Genomic DNA, 15,355 nt, shown 5'->3' on the forward strand with positions numbered 1-15,355 from the left:
CTCCCCTGTGAGCACAGAGCCTCTGCTGGCTCTTCGGGGAGGATGCGCAGCCATGGCTGAGAGAAGCCCGTCCAAACACTAGCCTCCTGCTCTCTGGAAGGGACCAGCCAGGAGCGGATCTGACTGGCCTCTTCACTCGGCACTCAGTGGGGAGCCGGCCACTCCATGAGGTCTGCCCCCGGGCAGGACTGACCACAAGGACCCACCACTATGGTCACTAGTGGCCACTGAAATGTCGCTAAATTACGGGGAAAGAACTGCCCTAAACTAAGCAAGGAGTCAGGGAAGAGTCAGGTCCCCCCACAGGACTAGTCAGGTCTCCCGGGCCTGCTCCATGCAGCTCGGTCTGGGGAGCGCCGAGTCGCACTAATACCGGGAGTGGACGGGGCACCGTGACCCACGCGTGACAGGCCGGGATCCAGGAAAAGAGCCGCCCCAGGCCCCACGCTGTGTGGCCCCAAACTAAACCCATGCCAGCCCTCGAGTTTCCTAAACCGAGAAGCAATTGTGTTAAGGACCTGGCCGGCCGGCCTGTCTTTGAGTGGGACATCATCCTGCAGAAGCTTGGCTTACAGACCAGCGTGCTTGGGGAACTTGGACAAATCAAATGCCTCAGCCGGCTGTCAGGGAGCCTGGGCCGCTGGTCCGGCACACCTGCCACCGCTGGGGAAACTGAGAGGTCGCACAGCTGGGCCATGGCAGAGGGGGCGCCCCAGACCCCAGGCCCCAGGTCCAGAGCCGCTGTGGCCCTGAAGCCTCTTTCTGTTCTCCTGTGCCCTGGCCCAGCCAGCACCCAGTGACGCCGTGTGAGTTATTGGTCCTTCTCTCTTTCAGATGCTCCGGTAACAAAACAAGCCCCAAAATGTGCATTTATTTTACCTTTTCCTCCAGTTCCTTTATTTGTCTCTTCTGAGCCTCTATTCTTTCTTCTAACTCTTTAATTCTCTGCAATGGTAAAAGGAGGGAAGGCTTCGGTCAGCAGGCTGCCTGGGAAGCCACGCGGGAAGACGGCTTTCAAGGTCTCGCTCGGGGACCTGGTGCACAGCCGCCGAGCCACTGCCAGGCTGGACGGGGCCCCGCGGTGGTGCTGTGAGGGCCCTGGAGCCTCAGCCTGTCCTCCCCGGGGCGTCCAGGACCAGGCAGGTCTGCTGGCCCTGACCCCTCGACAGACAACAGCCTGTCCCAGCTCGTGGCTTTGCTACGCTCAACAAGAGGATGGTCCTCCCTCAGCCACGCTCCCCTCCCACCTCCTGCAACGTCAGACTATAAACCGTGATGCTAGAAGCCCAAGGAAACGGAATCGAGTCACAGTCCTTCCCAAACGTTACAGTGGAGTGACGGCTGACATACTGCGCGCAAGCCCTTTAAGATGCAGTGCCAAGCAGAGGCAGGTTTGCGTGTGCCCATAGCACCTGCGCCCCGAGGCAGCAGTGCTCTGACCACGGCCACCTGGTGGGGGTAGGGACTGTGGGCAATGGTCCCACACTGACCACCTGGGCCTGGGGTGAGGGTCCTGGCAGCTGGCTAGTCCTCTGCTCAGACGTTAGCCCCTGACAGTCATTGTCAGCCTCCCTGACTAGCTCCCCTGTTTCTGCAAGTGCAGGCGTTGCGTTTGGGGTGTTCTGAGCAGGGTACACATCCGTGTCCCTTCCAGGTCATGCAGGACACGGAGGGGAGAGGGGGCAGGGGAAGCATGTCTTACACACCAGGCTGCCTAGAAATGGACTGGCCAGAGGAGACCAGGGGCTGCTCCCCGGCCCACAAGATGCTGCTCCCTGGATGGCACCTTCACTGCGCCCTCACCCGGCAGTCAGGGGTCCCAGGAGAGTGGATGTGGCCCCGGAGGCCGGACAGTGTGGCCCCAGAGGCCGGTCTGCAGGGGCAGGTGGCCTGGCAGGAGAGTCTGCATGGGTGTGGCTAATAGGGAGTGGTCATGGGGTGTGGCTACTGGAGGGCATGTTCATGGCACCATCCCCCCCGCCCCTGGCGCACCTGCTGGGCCAGCTGCAGGAGCTCCATGCGCTCCCGCAGGATCTGGGCGTCCCGCTCGCGCAGCTCGCTCATGACCTGGCGCTTCCACTGCTCCACGGCCACCCTGAGCTTCTCCCGCTCCTCCTCCGACAGCAGCTCGGCCACCTTAGCACCCGCCTCCTGCTGCAGGGCGTCGAACAGCATGGCCTCCAGCTCCAGGATGTGCTGGGCGGAAGGGGAGAGGTTAGTCCTCGCCCGGTGGGGCCGGGCACCCCGTCCTTCAGTGTTACAGCTCCGAGCCACTGCCCCGAGGGCACTGGGCTGGCTGCAGGGATGCTCTGCAGGAGCCCGGGCCACCGGGGGGTCTCTGACCCTCCTGACAACTCTGGGAAGGAGAATGAAGGTCCCTATTTACCATGAGGGCCGAGGGGCCCCAGGCCTCCCCGCTGGTGGAGGGCAGTCCCAGACCCCACGCCTGCTTCTAGCCCATCCTTGGGCCACCTCGCCCAGGCCACCTCGCCGGGGCCCCTGGACGGCGTTTCCCGAACCAGGCCCCCAAGACACCCCACTGGCGAGGGAGAGCTTTCCCCATTTCCCCGTCCCCCAGGGGTCAGCAGCACATGCCTCTCACCTTGTGAGCCTGGTCCAAGGCCTGCTTCCTGTAGTCCAGCTCCTCGTCCAGGTAGCCCTTCTGTTTACTGAACAGCTCCTGAAACACAGAGGACCTGTGTCTCGGCCTCGGGGTCCGGCCTGGTGACGCCGGGGTGCGGGCCACATGGCGAGACACCCACCCACCTTCTCACTCTCCAGGTCGACCATCTTCCGCTGCAGGGCTGTCTCCATCTCTTCCATCTGCTGGAGCCACTGGACACAAACAGAGCAGGTGGCTGTGACCCTGGGGTGCCATCCCCTCCCCCCTCCATCTAAATAGCCTGCGGAAGGAGGGAGGCAGGCCTGGCCCCGGTGTCCCCGCTACTCTTCCTCCTGGAGGGGAGAGCTCGCCCTCATCGGGAGATGGGTTGGTGCTGGCACCGTGGTCTCCCTGAGCTCCATGTGCTCAGGGTACAGGCCAGTACAGGCTCCAGCCCACGCCCCTCACCGGGGATCCAGTTCATAACCCTAGCATGTGCCCTTGACCAGAATTGAACCTGGGACCCTTCAGTCCACAGGCTGATGCTCTATCCACTGAGCCAAAACAGCCAGGGCATGGTGGGTGCTTTCTGACCTCTGTGTGTGCCAGGCCTTCCAAGGCCAACAGGATGAGCAACCCCCCTACCCTTCCTCCTCCCAGGGGGAGCATTTCTCTGAGCTGAGCGCGGAGGGGGAGACCTGCTGGCAGCACCCACACAAGCACTTACCTTTTCAGCCAAGGTCAGGACTGTCCTGGCTTGTATGACCACCACTTGCTCTTCATTGGTCAGATTCTGTGTCAAAGCAGAATAGACATACAGTCAGGGGAGGGCCATCGGGGTAGCTGGGGTGAATGACAGGTGCACGGTGAGACTGATTGAGGGGTGCATGGTGGGGCTGAATGAGGGGTACATGGTGGGGCTGAATGAGGGGTACATGGTGGGGCTGAATGAGGGGTGCATGGTGGGGCTGAATGAGGGGTGCATGGTGGGACTGAATGAGGGGTACATGGTGGGGCTGAATGAGGGGTAACATGGTGGGCTGATTGAACAGATGCGGGGGGGGGGGCTGGGGCCACAGCTAAGGCTGCTTTTATTAAAACACCCTCCCAGGAGTCTGATATCCTGTTCGTGACCCTGTTCACTCTGGGCGCATTCTCCTTTCTGTCCTCTCTGGTCCTCTCACTGCTGGTGGCCATGATGGTCTAATTAACCCACTGAGGCAGAATGGGATGGTGGGCAGCGTATTAAGCAGGCAGGCAGCAATAACTGTGTCCCCACCTGTGTATGTCCCCATCTTTGTAAAGTCAGCCCTTCGCATATGCAGCCCTGAATTATTAAAACATCGTTGACAAATGTGGAGCAAAGATCAAACACCCGTGGCTGTGAAATGGTCCCCATCCCTGGTTGGTGCTTTTGCCTTTTTTCTGCATGTTTTATTCCTGTCTCATTCCAAGGAGCCCACCTGGGTGGTCCCTCCAGGTGGGGAGAGTTTGGTTTTGAGACCAAAGAGCATCCTCAGAGGATGTGGACACAGGATGTGGTGAGAGCTGGGCTGTCCATGACTCCCTCTGCAGTGGGAGCTCCCTAAGGGCAGGGGTCTCTTGCCATCCGATACCTGTGCAGGTGGCATAGGGTGGGGAGTAGTGACCAAGTGCTATGGGGCACACTGCACCCCTGACTCAGGCACGGTACTGGGGCTGGGGCCAGTGCCCCTCATCCTTCCTGCCTCCAGGAAACTGGCCAGGCTGCATGCATGTCTGGGTTTTGGTATGTGCTTGTGAGTGAGCATGTGTGCGTATGTGCATGTGTGCATGTGTGTGTGTGTGTATTTGTGTGTGTGTGTTTCTTTTTCTTCCATGTACTGTGAGAAGCGCACTAGTTTGTCTAAGTGCTCTTTCTTGAGAGCAGTGACCAGGATGGGAAGCCCAAGGGCCTTAGGATAGCTATAGCCATGTGTTTGTTAGTACACCTTGTGGCGGGGAGTTCTGGGTTATGAAGTGGGGCTACCACCAAGTTCAGTTGATCCACCGCTTGGGCAGAGGACTCAACAAGTGTAAGATGATGGATGGAGGCAGGCTGGAGGGTGGATGAACAAAGGATGGAGGATGGGGAACTGATGGATGGAGAATGGAGGATTAAGGGTGGATAGATGGAGGATGGACAATGGAGGATAACAGAGGATGGAGGATGGAGGATGGATGGATGGATGGATGGATGGAGATGAAGGACAATGGAGGATAGAGGAGGAGCTTTGTGGATGGAGGATAGAGGATGAATGGATGGATGGAAGATAGACGGACGGAGAGAGGATGGAAGATAGATGGACGGAGGAGAGAGGATGGAGGATAGATGAATGGAGAGAGGATGGATAGATGGAGGCTGGCTTGCTAGAGGATGAATGATTGAGGGATAAATGAATGGAGGATGGATGGAGGGTGAATGAATGGATGAATGGAAGATGGATAGATGGGTAAATGGATGGATAGATGGATGAAGATAGATGAATGGACAGAGAATGGAGGCTGGGATATAGACACGGTTACTTTATCCCTTCACTAATTAGGATTCCTTTTGGGTGTTTGTTGTAAAAATTGGAAATCTGGCCTAAATGAGACTTGGGATATTAATGGGCTCCGGCCACCCTCCCAACCAAGAAAGTGAGACCCCCAGGTCTGGGTTGCGTGCGGCACCCGTCCCAGCCAGGGTTTGGAAGAGTTAGAGACTGCGCGGGACTCAGAAACGGAGAACATGTGGCTAGAAGCACCTCTGCTGGGGAACTGGCTGTGGGCTTCCCACCCTCGCAGAGCAGAGGCCCCAAACCCCGTTTGGGTGCTGGTCGCCACCCACACGGGCACAGGAACAACATGAGAAAGGAACAGAATTTCTCCCAAATGCCTGGGGCCCATCTCAAGCAGCCCCGGCCACAGGGAAGGTGTGGCTGGGCAGGGCCGCCTGTGGCAGGACCACAGAGGGCTCACGGGGGCCCCGGACCACGGCGTGAGGAGGCATGCACAAGTCAGGAGAGCAACATACACTTACGGCGTTGTCCCCCAAGATGTCCAGCTTCTTCATCAGCTCTGTGACCTGGATGTCCTGGAGGCAAAGACACGAGGGACACGCGGGAGGTGAGCGCCAGCCGGGGGGGCGGGCGTGGGCACAGTTGGGACACAGTTGGGGGGAATGGTTACCGTCACGCCTTCCGCCTCACAGTACGCTTGCAGGGGGCTCTTGCCATCCACGAAGGGGATGTGGTGGAAGTTGATGGCGGGTGACTTCCTCTCCCTCTCCTAGACAGAGAGCAAGGCTGGGCACGGGCCGCTGGTCCCTCCTGGCTCCTCCCGCCATGGAGGCTGTGCTGGGGCAGCCCAGGGAACACAGGAAAGCCACAGAGGCCACCAAACGTGGTCAACACGACATTTGCGCATCAGGAAGGCCGAACGAGGGGCCGGCTCAGCCCTCCATCACACCAGCCCCGCGGGCGACCCCTCTCGGCCACCTCTGCTCACGCCCTGCACCCGCCCACAGCGCACCTCCAGTTCCAGGATCCGGAATTCCAGCAGCTCGTTCTGGTCTTTCACATCCTGGACCTCGTGTTTTAACCGAGCCTCTTGCGTCTCCATTTGCTTAATCTGTAAAAATAAAAGAGGGGCGAGACACCGGAGGTTATGTGAGGTCAACTCCCTGTCTTTCCTGGCAGCTTCTGGCTGTCCCTGTGGATGGTGACTGGCCCGGGTGCCTGGCCCAGAGCCCAGCCCACAGGGACCCACACGCGTCCGTGACACGAGACATCGTGTTTCTCCTAGGGGACCGGCCGGGCTCCGGGGCGGGTTGGGCGCACCTGTTCCACAAGCTCTTGGTTTCTCCGGTACAGAGCTTGCTTCTCTCCGATCCACTTCATGTCCTGGAAAACGAAATGGACACGGAGGGATAAATGCACTGCAGGGTACAGTCATACAGCCAACATTTAAATCACGGCTCCGCAGAGCAGAGAGTTCAACAGACGGGTGCAGCACCCAGCTCCTGAAGCAGCCGCCTCAGGACAACTGTCACCTGCTAATGACAACCCATGACATCACCCGCTTCTTGGGGGTCCTGGATGGAGACAGGAGGGGCCAGCCCTGCTTCGGTCAGACCCATGTGCCCCCCGTGGACGCACTCACCTGGCCCTCCTCGGCCAGGGCCTTCTCCAGGTCCTCTATCTGTGCCTGCGCTCTCTGCACTTCCGCTTGGAGCTGCTCACGGGTCTGTGGGACCGGAGGGGAGACATCAAATTTTCCCTAAGAGCCAGGACACGCCCGCATGACGGAAGTTCCGAGGGCGACGGCGGGTTCGGCGAGCGGGGAAGTGGCCGTTAGCGGCTTTGCAAGGGTGCTCCGCGAGGCAGGACCTTATGGCTCACTTGAAGGGAGGCCCTCACTCAATATGGGGATGATCTGGGATTCGTTTTGAGGGATTGTTAGGGGAAAACCTCCGGTGCGGGGTGAAGCGGCCAAGGAGGACTGGGCCTGCTGGGTGCGGGCCAGGCCTGGTCCAGTCCCTGGTGACAGTGCGGCCACACTCAGAGGGGTTTGCAAAGCAATCGCAGCCCAGACCCCGACAGAGCCTTCCCGTCAACGTGCGCCCTCTGCCGGCCCTGGGTTCCCTCCTTTTCCGAGCCTATCCCTTGTTTACAAAACCAGCCGCCTAAGTGCCACCGGGGCTCCCGGGGGGGCCCAGTCCCCCTCCTGTGAGTTAATTCCCTCTGATGTCTAAACCACAGGGTGCTCCTGCTCCCCTGGGCACGGGCACTCCTGCTCCTCTGGGCACAGTTTCCAGGGCAAATGGATGAAAGCGTTTGGGGCCAGATGGGCACAGGGCCTGGGGGGGGGGTCCCTCAACTCGAGGCCTCCTCTCCCCTAAGGGGCAGCAGGTGGGCACAGCATCTGAGCTCAGCACGTGTTGGATGAATGAATAATCTCAACAAATTTCAAAACCTGAGCTCAAATGCTGGCCCTCCCTCACCTCTGTGCCTCCGCTGGGGGCAGTCCCTAAAAGCTCCGCTGCCAGGTGTGCAAGGAAGGCGGCTTCATCTTCAAAGAGCTGCAGGCCCTACGACTGGGGGGTCACCAGCACAGCTCTGCCAGGCCCCAGCCCAGCCGAGCCAGCGCCAGCTCCCCCAACACTGGCTCGGCTCCTAGTTGTCTGGGCACGGGTCACACTAAGAGGGAGGGGGAGGAAGTGAAGGGCCCGGGGGGTGGGGGGGAAGGTGGGGTGATGCCTATGTCCCTGCCGTGGCCGGGGTCAAGTGGGGAGGTCCCACTGGAGTGGAAGTCAGTTAGACCTTAACTTCTCGCTCTGCGTCCAGCGTCCCTCCGACCTGCTCCTGCAGCAAGGCGTACGCGCGCTGCAGGGCCTGGTACTCCATGGTCAGCTGCCGGAACCGCAGCTCCGTCTCCTCCTTGGCCATGCCCTGGAGAGGCGCACAGACACAGGTCAGTGCCTGGCCTCGGCCTGGGGGCCCAGGAGGTGAGTCTGAGTCCCTGGGCTGGAAGGCCAAGGACAGGGTCCCGCTGGGCTTCCACCTGGAGAGAGCAGGAGGCTGCTGCTGCCTCCTGAGGCCCTACTGGACCCCGAAGGGTTCGCTGCTCAGAAAACAAGCCAGAGGTCTGCGTGGGGGGGCGGCCGTGTCTGAAGCAACCAGGCCCAGGAACCCTAGCCTGGCCCAGCTCCCCCAGCCCCATCCTGTTCCCTGAGGCTTATGGTGGCAAGTGCGCTGCTGTGTCTGAGAGCGCTAAGCAGCTCCCTGGCCCTGAGGCATCCGCCAGACCTACCAGGGGCGGCCCCACCATGGCCTCAGTGCCCCCTGGGCCTGGTCCGGGCAGTGGACCACCGGCCACGCCTTGTCCCCTGGCCGCAGGGCAGGGCCAGCCAGGCTCAGATGGCTGCCTGGATCTGAGGTTGGCATCCTTCCAGCAGAAGGGACTGCCGGTAGGACACCCTGGCCGTGTTTTTATCAGAGAGCTTCCGCTGCCTATGCACATCCTGGCATGTGCCCTTAGCAATGGTGCCGACCCCGGCTGGGGTTCAGACCTCCCGCATGCAGCCCCTTGAGAGGGCGGGAGCTCTCTTCTCTGCACCTCTGCAGAGGGGGCACTGGACGGTGAAGCACGGAGCGTGTGCTCGGAGAAAGGGGCGGCCAGCAGCAATAGGAGTGTTTCTCCTGGTGCCAAACTGTGGACTGTGGCACCTCTGCAGGGAGCAGCGCCCACCCCTGCCCCTGCCCGCCCCCTTACCTCCTCCAGGTCATCGTCTGGGGTGCATGGGGTTTGGTCCGTCCTGTCGGTTTGGTAGGATATGGAAGAGCCGTCAGATTCCAGGGAAGCCTCCTCATCGTATCCGAAGAAGGTCTCCACGACCACCGGCTTTGGTCAAAGGGACAGCGTTAGGTCAAACCGAGCGGGGCCGAGCCGCCAGCCCCAGGGGCTGCTCCCGCTCGCTGTGGGCCAGCTGCAGGGTCACGTCCCAGCGCACGCCAGGCTCCATCATGGCTGCCCAACCTCAGGGCAAGGGGTTGCCATGTGGTCCTTCTGGAAGTGGGGCTGGCGAAGGGCCGAGGGGCTAGAGGTCTGTGGAGAGGTGGGCCACCTTCCTGGTAGGGACTGAGCACGGCCGCGGGACCAGCTGTGCGGGGCCCAGGGCAGTGGCACTCGGATGCCACTGTGCAGGTGACCTGCCACAGGACTAACAGTGAGCACTAGCCTGGCGTCCAGTATGTGGCCCGTGTCTAGTGATTCATTTTTATTGTGTTTTCAAAGCATCGTCCTCGGCAGATTAGAATAAAAGTAAAAACAAGAGCCAAAGCTGGTCCTTCCCCAGCTCGTGGGAGAGCCCTGTCTGAGGGACACCCCACAGCTCCCCTCTGACACTGGCAACCCAGGCTCCCCTCTCCCCCGGACGATGTGTGTGCCCGCTCATGGCCGGTCCACTGGCCATCAAGGCTGGAGTGTGTGGTGGCAACCAATGCCCTGTCCTCGGCCCTCAAGCCCGTCCTGCCCACTGATGGCTCCTGACTCACTGACCAGTCCCTCCTCTCATCTCACGGAGCACCTGGCCCAGGTGGAGAGAGTGAGCTCCCCGAACCCGTCCACGCTGCTAGAGCCTGCTGTCGGGCTCTCGGCCTCAGAGAGCCCCTACACACCCTCAAATGACCCGACACCTCTCAGGCCTCCTGTGGGCCTTTCTCACAGCTCACATGACGAACATGGCTGATGGTTCAAAACCTAACAAAAACACACATGCTCTGCAAAAAGCAGGACATGAGTCAGGTCCTTAGGAATGTCTCCCAGATCCCCTCTAATAAAAATCACAGGTTCATCACAAAGGATTGTGCAGCAGAGAAATGACCCGGGTCTTCGAGGGAGGGGCCTGCGTGGAGCCTGTGGATGGGCATGGGGTGGGAGCTGCAGCCTGCAGATCCTCAGGGCCCCAGGGTCCCAGGCTGGCTCCTCCCCCTCCTTATGATTGTCTGAGTTCATATCTTCTCTTGGAAATGTGAAAGAAATAGGGCTGGCCCTAGCCAGTTTGGCTCAGTGGATAGAGCATCGGCCTGCAGACCAAAGGGTCCCGGGTTCGATTCTGGTCAAGGGCATGTTTCTCGTTTGTAATGTGTAAGGAGGCCAGCCTGGGCCCTGGTTGGAGTGCATGAAGGAGGCTGCCCACCGATGTGTCTCTCTCACATCGATATTTCTCTCTGTCTTTCCCTCTCTCTTCCACTCTCTGAAAAATCAATGGAAAAACATCCTCGGGTGAGGATTTTAAAAAATGAAAAAGAAATACGGCTGGATTTTTAAATTTGAAAGTATGAACCGAATTATTTCCTTTGGGTCCTGCCTTGGTTATATCACAGTAACAATTTTTAGAAATAAAAAGAATCATTTTATTTTCACTTCCAAAGGCAGAGATTCCTTCCTCGCAGGTGGCTTTTAAAGCACACGTTTTCTGTGCACCTACGCCGACGTCCTCTCACTGACCTTGGGCAGCTTGGCCATCTTCTTCCTCTGTTTCCGAAATCTCAAAAGCTTGTCACGCTCCTGCAGAAACCAGTGGAAGAGACGCTTTTGAGTAATTGCACGGCTCCATCAGCTTCAAATACACGGTCAAGGTTCCATGCTAGCATGGGTGGCTGAGGACAGGCTGGCGTACTCGCCACACCGACATAAACACGCTGAGCCCACGGCCTGCCCAGGAGTCTGCAGGTGTGGACGGCCTGTCCCCACTCTTCGGGCTGGAGGAGTGCCTGGCCTGTTTAGGTGGCTCGGCTCACCACACTCATCGGCCCCCCCAGCTTCTTTTATGGCGGTGCTTGGCTGGGGGGCCCACATGGGGGCAGGGGATTTGAGTGGCAGGAACAGAAATGGGACCTGAGGGGACGGATGAGCCACCCCCTGCGGACTCTGAGCAGATGCCTGCACATGGGGAGCCCACAGATGTGGGCATGGACCCCATGAATGTGTAAGGAGGCCAGTGGCCTGCTTTTCTCTGGGTGCCGGAGTCCATTCATTGTCTTCACTAGCTGAGTTTAGACAGAGACCCCCAAAAGCTAGTAACCTTTGAAGTCCTAACAAAGGTCAGGACTGTGCACCACCCAGTTAATCTAGGAACCACCCAGTTAATTTAGGTAATAATAGTTGAAGCATCCCCACCTTAGTTCACTTAATTCCTTAGATATTTATGTAGATCCTTGTTGATTATTGTTATTCAGATACTCTGCCTATTCTTGGTAATCTATTGATGAGCTAATCAGATACTTTGTCTATTCCTGGAAATTGTCTGCTGATCTGTGTGTCATTGAAACCTCCTTACCCTAAGGACTACTCCAGATCAATAAAAGATTGGAGTGGCCTGAGCATCGGTGGAAGTCCTTCGGAACTTGCCCTCCTGGTCCCCCAATATTGCAAAATTATCTCGTATCTTTTTCTCTCATTTGTTGTGCGGCTCCTCTTTCAGACACCGAACCCTACTCCACGCAGAACGTGGAGGGAGTCTTACTCAACATCAGGGAGCGAGGCTGCATTTCTGTGACCATGACCAAACCAACCAGCCCAGCCCGTGGGTGCATGCCAGCAGGGCAGGGGACCCCACGGTGGGGGAAGGGCCCCAGAGAGGAGAGCCCTCTGACCTCTGGTTGAATAAGTGGCTCAGTACTGAGCAGAGCTGGGCACTGCCACTGGCCAAAGGGGCACACATGGCCCCCTGGCAGGTGGGCGTTCTCGGTCACCACGGCAAAGCCTCGGGGCAGGTAGCACTGTGGCCACAAAATCCACCTGGGAGCTGGCACGGCCACTTGTCTGGCCTGGGAGGAGCCATGGGCACAGGCGGGGTCCCAGGAACAGGGCACCAGAAAGAGCGAGGACAGGCAGTGCCGAGTGTACTTACTAGCACGCTCTTCACGTAGCCGGCCGTTTCCAGGGTCTGGAAGAGAGGACATTCGCCTGGAGACTCAGCAGACCCCGAGTCCTGCACCCCCCAACCTCTGCCGCTTCCTGACTGCAGCATGGCCCCCCCGCCCCCTGCCCTGGGAGGGACGGCCTCACTCAGCCCTGATGGCCCCTCCTCCCGCCCTCAGCTGGTCCCCAGCCCCGTGACCCGCGGAAGCACCCAGGGCCCTCAGTGCAGGGTGAACTGGCCTTTTTTCGCTTCCTGTCCCCCAAAAGTTCTTATACTTTGATTTGGGGTCCTGGCCTCCAGAACTGGGAGGGATACGTGGCTGTTGTTTTGAGCCCCGGGTGTGGTCACCATGGCCCTAGCACTGGTGTTGTGGCTCCTGAAACCCCTGGTCCCGAGGGGGCCATGGCCAGCATGACCGGTGCAGGGACCCAGCCGAGACGAACCCAGGGAGCGGCCAGGAGGACAAACAACCCCCGCCTCCGATGGGCTCCTCTGGGCAGACCCCCAGGGCAAGGGGCTCCGGGTGGAACCTCCAGGGGGCAGCGGAGAAGGGAGAGAAAGGAGCTGGACGGCACCTTGGACAGCTCATCTATGAGGTTCTGCTGCTCCACAATTTGGAGTTTCAAGAAGTCAATTTCTCTCTCATCTTGACTCTGATCCAGGTCGTTTAAGGAACTGGGTCTCCTTATGATCCCGGCTCTTTGTCTCTGAAAAGCCAACCAGACCATGTCACTCACAGGGTGGAGCAGGGCCGTCCAACTAGGCCAGTGATGGCGAACCTTTTGAGCTCGGCGTGTCAGCATTTTGAAAAACCCTAACATAACTCTGGTGCCGTGTCACATAGAGAAATTTTCTGATATTTGCAACCATAGTAAAACAAAGACTTATATTTTTGATATTTATTTTATATATTTAAGTGCCATTTAACAAAGAAAAATCAACCAAAAAAATGAATTCGCGTGTCATAGGTTCGCCATCACTGGTCTAGGCAATGGGAAGTCAGGGTCCTCCTGCTCTCTGCTCAGGCCTTGGAGCAGCCGGCTGTAGAGCCCGGGAAATCGAGGCTGCATCTCAGCACCTGAAACGGGGGAGGGCTGGGCGGCCTGGCTCGGGGCCCATGGGGAAACATGTGAGCTGTCCATGCCAGTTCACACCTCCTGGCCATCCCCAAAGTCAGAGTGTAAAAAGAGGGGGCTCTGCACAGGGGAGCATGGAGGGCAATCCTCCCACCTCCCCCCTTTCTCACATCCCTGGTTAAACTCTCACTCAGGGCCTTTGGGGCCCTCAGGGGCAGAAGAAACCCACATGACACCAGCTAATCACCCCCACCTGCTTAGTGGTGGCGGCAGGAGTGAGCACCCCGGGGCCCCTGGTCGGTGCCCCTGCCCGGTCGGTTTGTTCCCTTCTCTCAAGGCCAGTCCTGGGCTCCCACCACCTCTGTTCCAGGTGCTCAGAGGTGGGAGGTGGCCTGGGGGTGGGGGATGTGACTGCTCAGAATCTTACTCCCTGTCACCCCCCAGGCAGGCGACACCCAGACCCTCACCTAAGGCCCTGGTAGCTCCTATCCCTACAGGAGACCAGAGGCTGGAGCAAGAGCCAGAGGGCCACCGGGATCTGGTCAAACCTTGTGGGGGGAAGCGGAAGAGGTTGTCATGGTTACCCTCCTGCTGGCTGATGGACAGGCCAGGGCCCCTTACCATTTCTATGTTCTCCTGAGTGACAAATTTTAACTTGTTTTCCATCCGGCGCAGCGTGTGAGACAGGCTCTCATTTTTCCGAGTGAGGCGCTTGTTTTTATCCAGCAGCGGCTTGTACTGGCTTTCAGCTTCTCTTAAACGCTTTAGCTGAAAGACAAAATTAGTTACAAGCACGATTGTTTTAGGCGTGACAGAGAGCCAGCAGGTCGCCCTCTGGAACCTGCAAGCTGAGCAGAACAGGCTTGGCGACAGCTGAGGGTTGGAGTCGAGTCCAGTCAGAGCTGTGGAACCAGGACCCCCGGGAGCCTCGAGCAGCTCTCATCCAGGGGACAAGCCACTCAGAAACCCCAGTGGCTGCAAGGACTGATGGTGATGGCGCCCCTGCAGGCGGAGGTCCTCAGATAATGTGAAGAACGGAGGATACTTTTGCCCAATAATGCAGAGCAGGGATCAGCCAAGCAGGGTCTGAGGCCCATAGCTGGCCCTCAACCTGGTTTTGTTAACAAAGTTTTATTGGAAACAGCCAAGAGGCTGAGGCACAAGCCCGCCCTTGTCACCATCGCTCCTTTCCACAAGGAACTTGGAAGTGGGCTGCAGCCCTAAGCCCACGGACCCAGCCCCGCCCCCGCCGGCCGCGCTCACCAGCTCATTCCTCTCTTCCGACAGCAAGGCGTTCCGGTCCTCCAGTTTCCGAATGATGGCGCTTAGCTCTGCGATTTTAAGTTGGAAACGCCGGGCATCCTTTTCATCCAACTGCTGTTCCTAAAACAGAAATCAACTGCAAATAACTGTCCGCAGATGCAGACGGAGAAACCTTGCAAACCCCAACAGCGTGGAGACCAGAGCACTTTCGAGTTTTGATGGCTGGAGACCCTGGGTGGGCGGTGGGCGTGGGGCCCTCCTAGGGGCTGGGGCGCCGTGGTGGCAAGCCGTGAGATGGGACAGAATGCAAGAGCAGAAATGTCAAGAAAATGCAAATGTGGAAGGTGAGGGCATGCAAATGCAGGCACCCCGACCGCAGCGAGCCCAGAAAGCACCGGAACCAGCCCACGCACGCCTGTCTCTGCCGTCTGCACCCCAGGCAGGGTCCGCACCGCAGGCCGGAAGTCACCTCCCTAGCATTCTAAAGTGAGCTCAGGTAACGACATTGGACTAACGACTCTCAAAAGTTGCTTCCCCAAGATTATGTTTCTGAAAGGTCACTTTGGAACTTCAGGCAAAAATCTGTGACAACATTTTAATTCAGTTTGAGAGCCTCTGGGGTTCGCACAATCTATCGGGGATCATGCCAGGGCAGGCGCTGTCTGATTCAGCTCAGCCATGTATAATAGGATTATCAAATGTCACTTTCTACCCTGAAATGTCACTGTCCTAGGGCTGGCTCAGCTCACACTGGGTTTTGTCCTAAAGCAAACGGGTGCCCAAAAGGACGGAGGAATGATTCCTCATTCAGCAGGTGCAGGAGAGGCTAGGGGCAGCCCCAGACGGACCTCGGACCTTCCCCTCCCCCCTGCCCCCGACTTCCCAGGACCACCCAAGAGGGCTCTGAATGAGGAGCGGCAATGAGGAGATGAGTGGCGTCATGGCCGGGCAGCTGCTGGCCCTGTGCCATCCTGGCGGGCCAGGGAA

The 15,355-nt window shown here is 58.7% G+C and overlaps 1 protein-coding gene across 7 annotated transcripts in view; it reads right to left on the minus strand.

Moving 5' to 3' along the window:
* JAKMIP3 (Janus kinase and microtubule interacting protein 3) overlaps positions 1-15,355 on the minus strand; it is a 37,431-nt gene that overhangs the window by 10,888 nt on the left and 11,188 nt on the right. For 4 of the 7 annotated variants that reach the window (XM_015572805.1, XM_015572779.1, XM_006754922.2 and 1 more), the window contains 17 exons: positions 14,369-14,488; positions 13,727-13,873; positions 12,605-12,736; positions 12,018-12,053; positions 10,613-10,672; positions 8,876-9,004; positions 7,924-8,052; positions 6,764-6,847; positions 6,442-6,504; positions 6,134-6,232; positions 5,792-5,890; positions 5,637-5,696; positions 3,330-3,395; positions 2,767-2,835; positions 2,603-2,680; positions 1,993-2,196; positions 880-945 (listed from right to left, as the gene is read on the minus strand). In XM_015572805.1, coding sequence (XP_015428291.1) covers positions 880-945; positions 1,993-2,196; positions 2,603-2,680; positions 2,767-2,835; positions 3,330-3,395; positions 5,637-5,696; positions 5,792-5,890; positions 6,134-6,232; positions 6,442-6,504; positions 6,764-6,847; positions 7,924-8,052; positions 8,876-9,004; positions 10,613-10,672; positions 12,018-12,053; positions 12,605-12,736; positions 13,727-13,873; positions 14,369-14,488 — 1,641 coding nt within the window. The remainder of the gene's footprint in view (positions 1-879; positions 946-1,992; positions 2,197-2,602; positions 2,681-2,766; positions 2,836-3,329; positions 3,396-5,636; positions 5,697-5,791; positions 5,891-6,133; positions 6,233-6,441; positions 6,505-6,763; positions 6,848-7,923; positions 8,053-8,875; positions 9,005-10,612; positions 10,673-12,017; positions 12,054-12,604; positions 12,737-13,726; positions 13,874-14,368; positions 14,489-15,355) is intronic. The other 3 variants (XM_006754920.2, XM_015572804.1, XM_006754927.2) reach the window with 2 other exon arrangements.

This window comes from Myotis davidii, unplaced genomic scaffold (genome assembly GCF_000327345.1).
Source record: "Myotis davidii unplaced genomic scaffold, ASM32734v1 scaffold72, whole genome shotgun sequence".
NCBI classification, from domain to species: Eukaryota; Metazoa; Chordata; class Mammalia; order Chiroptera; family Vespertilionidae; genus Myotis; species Myotis davidii.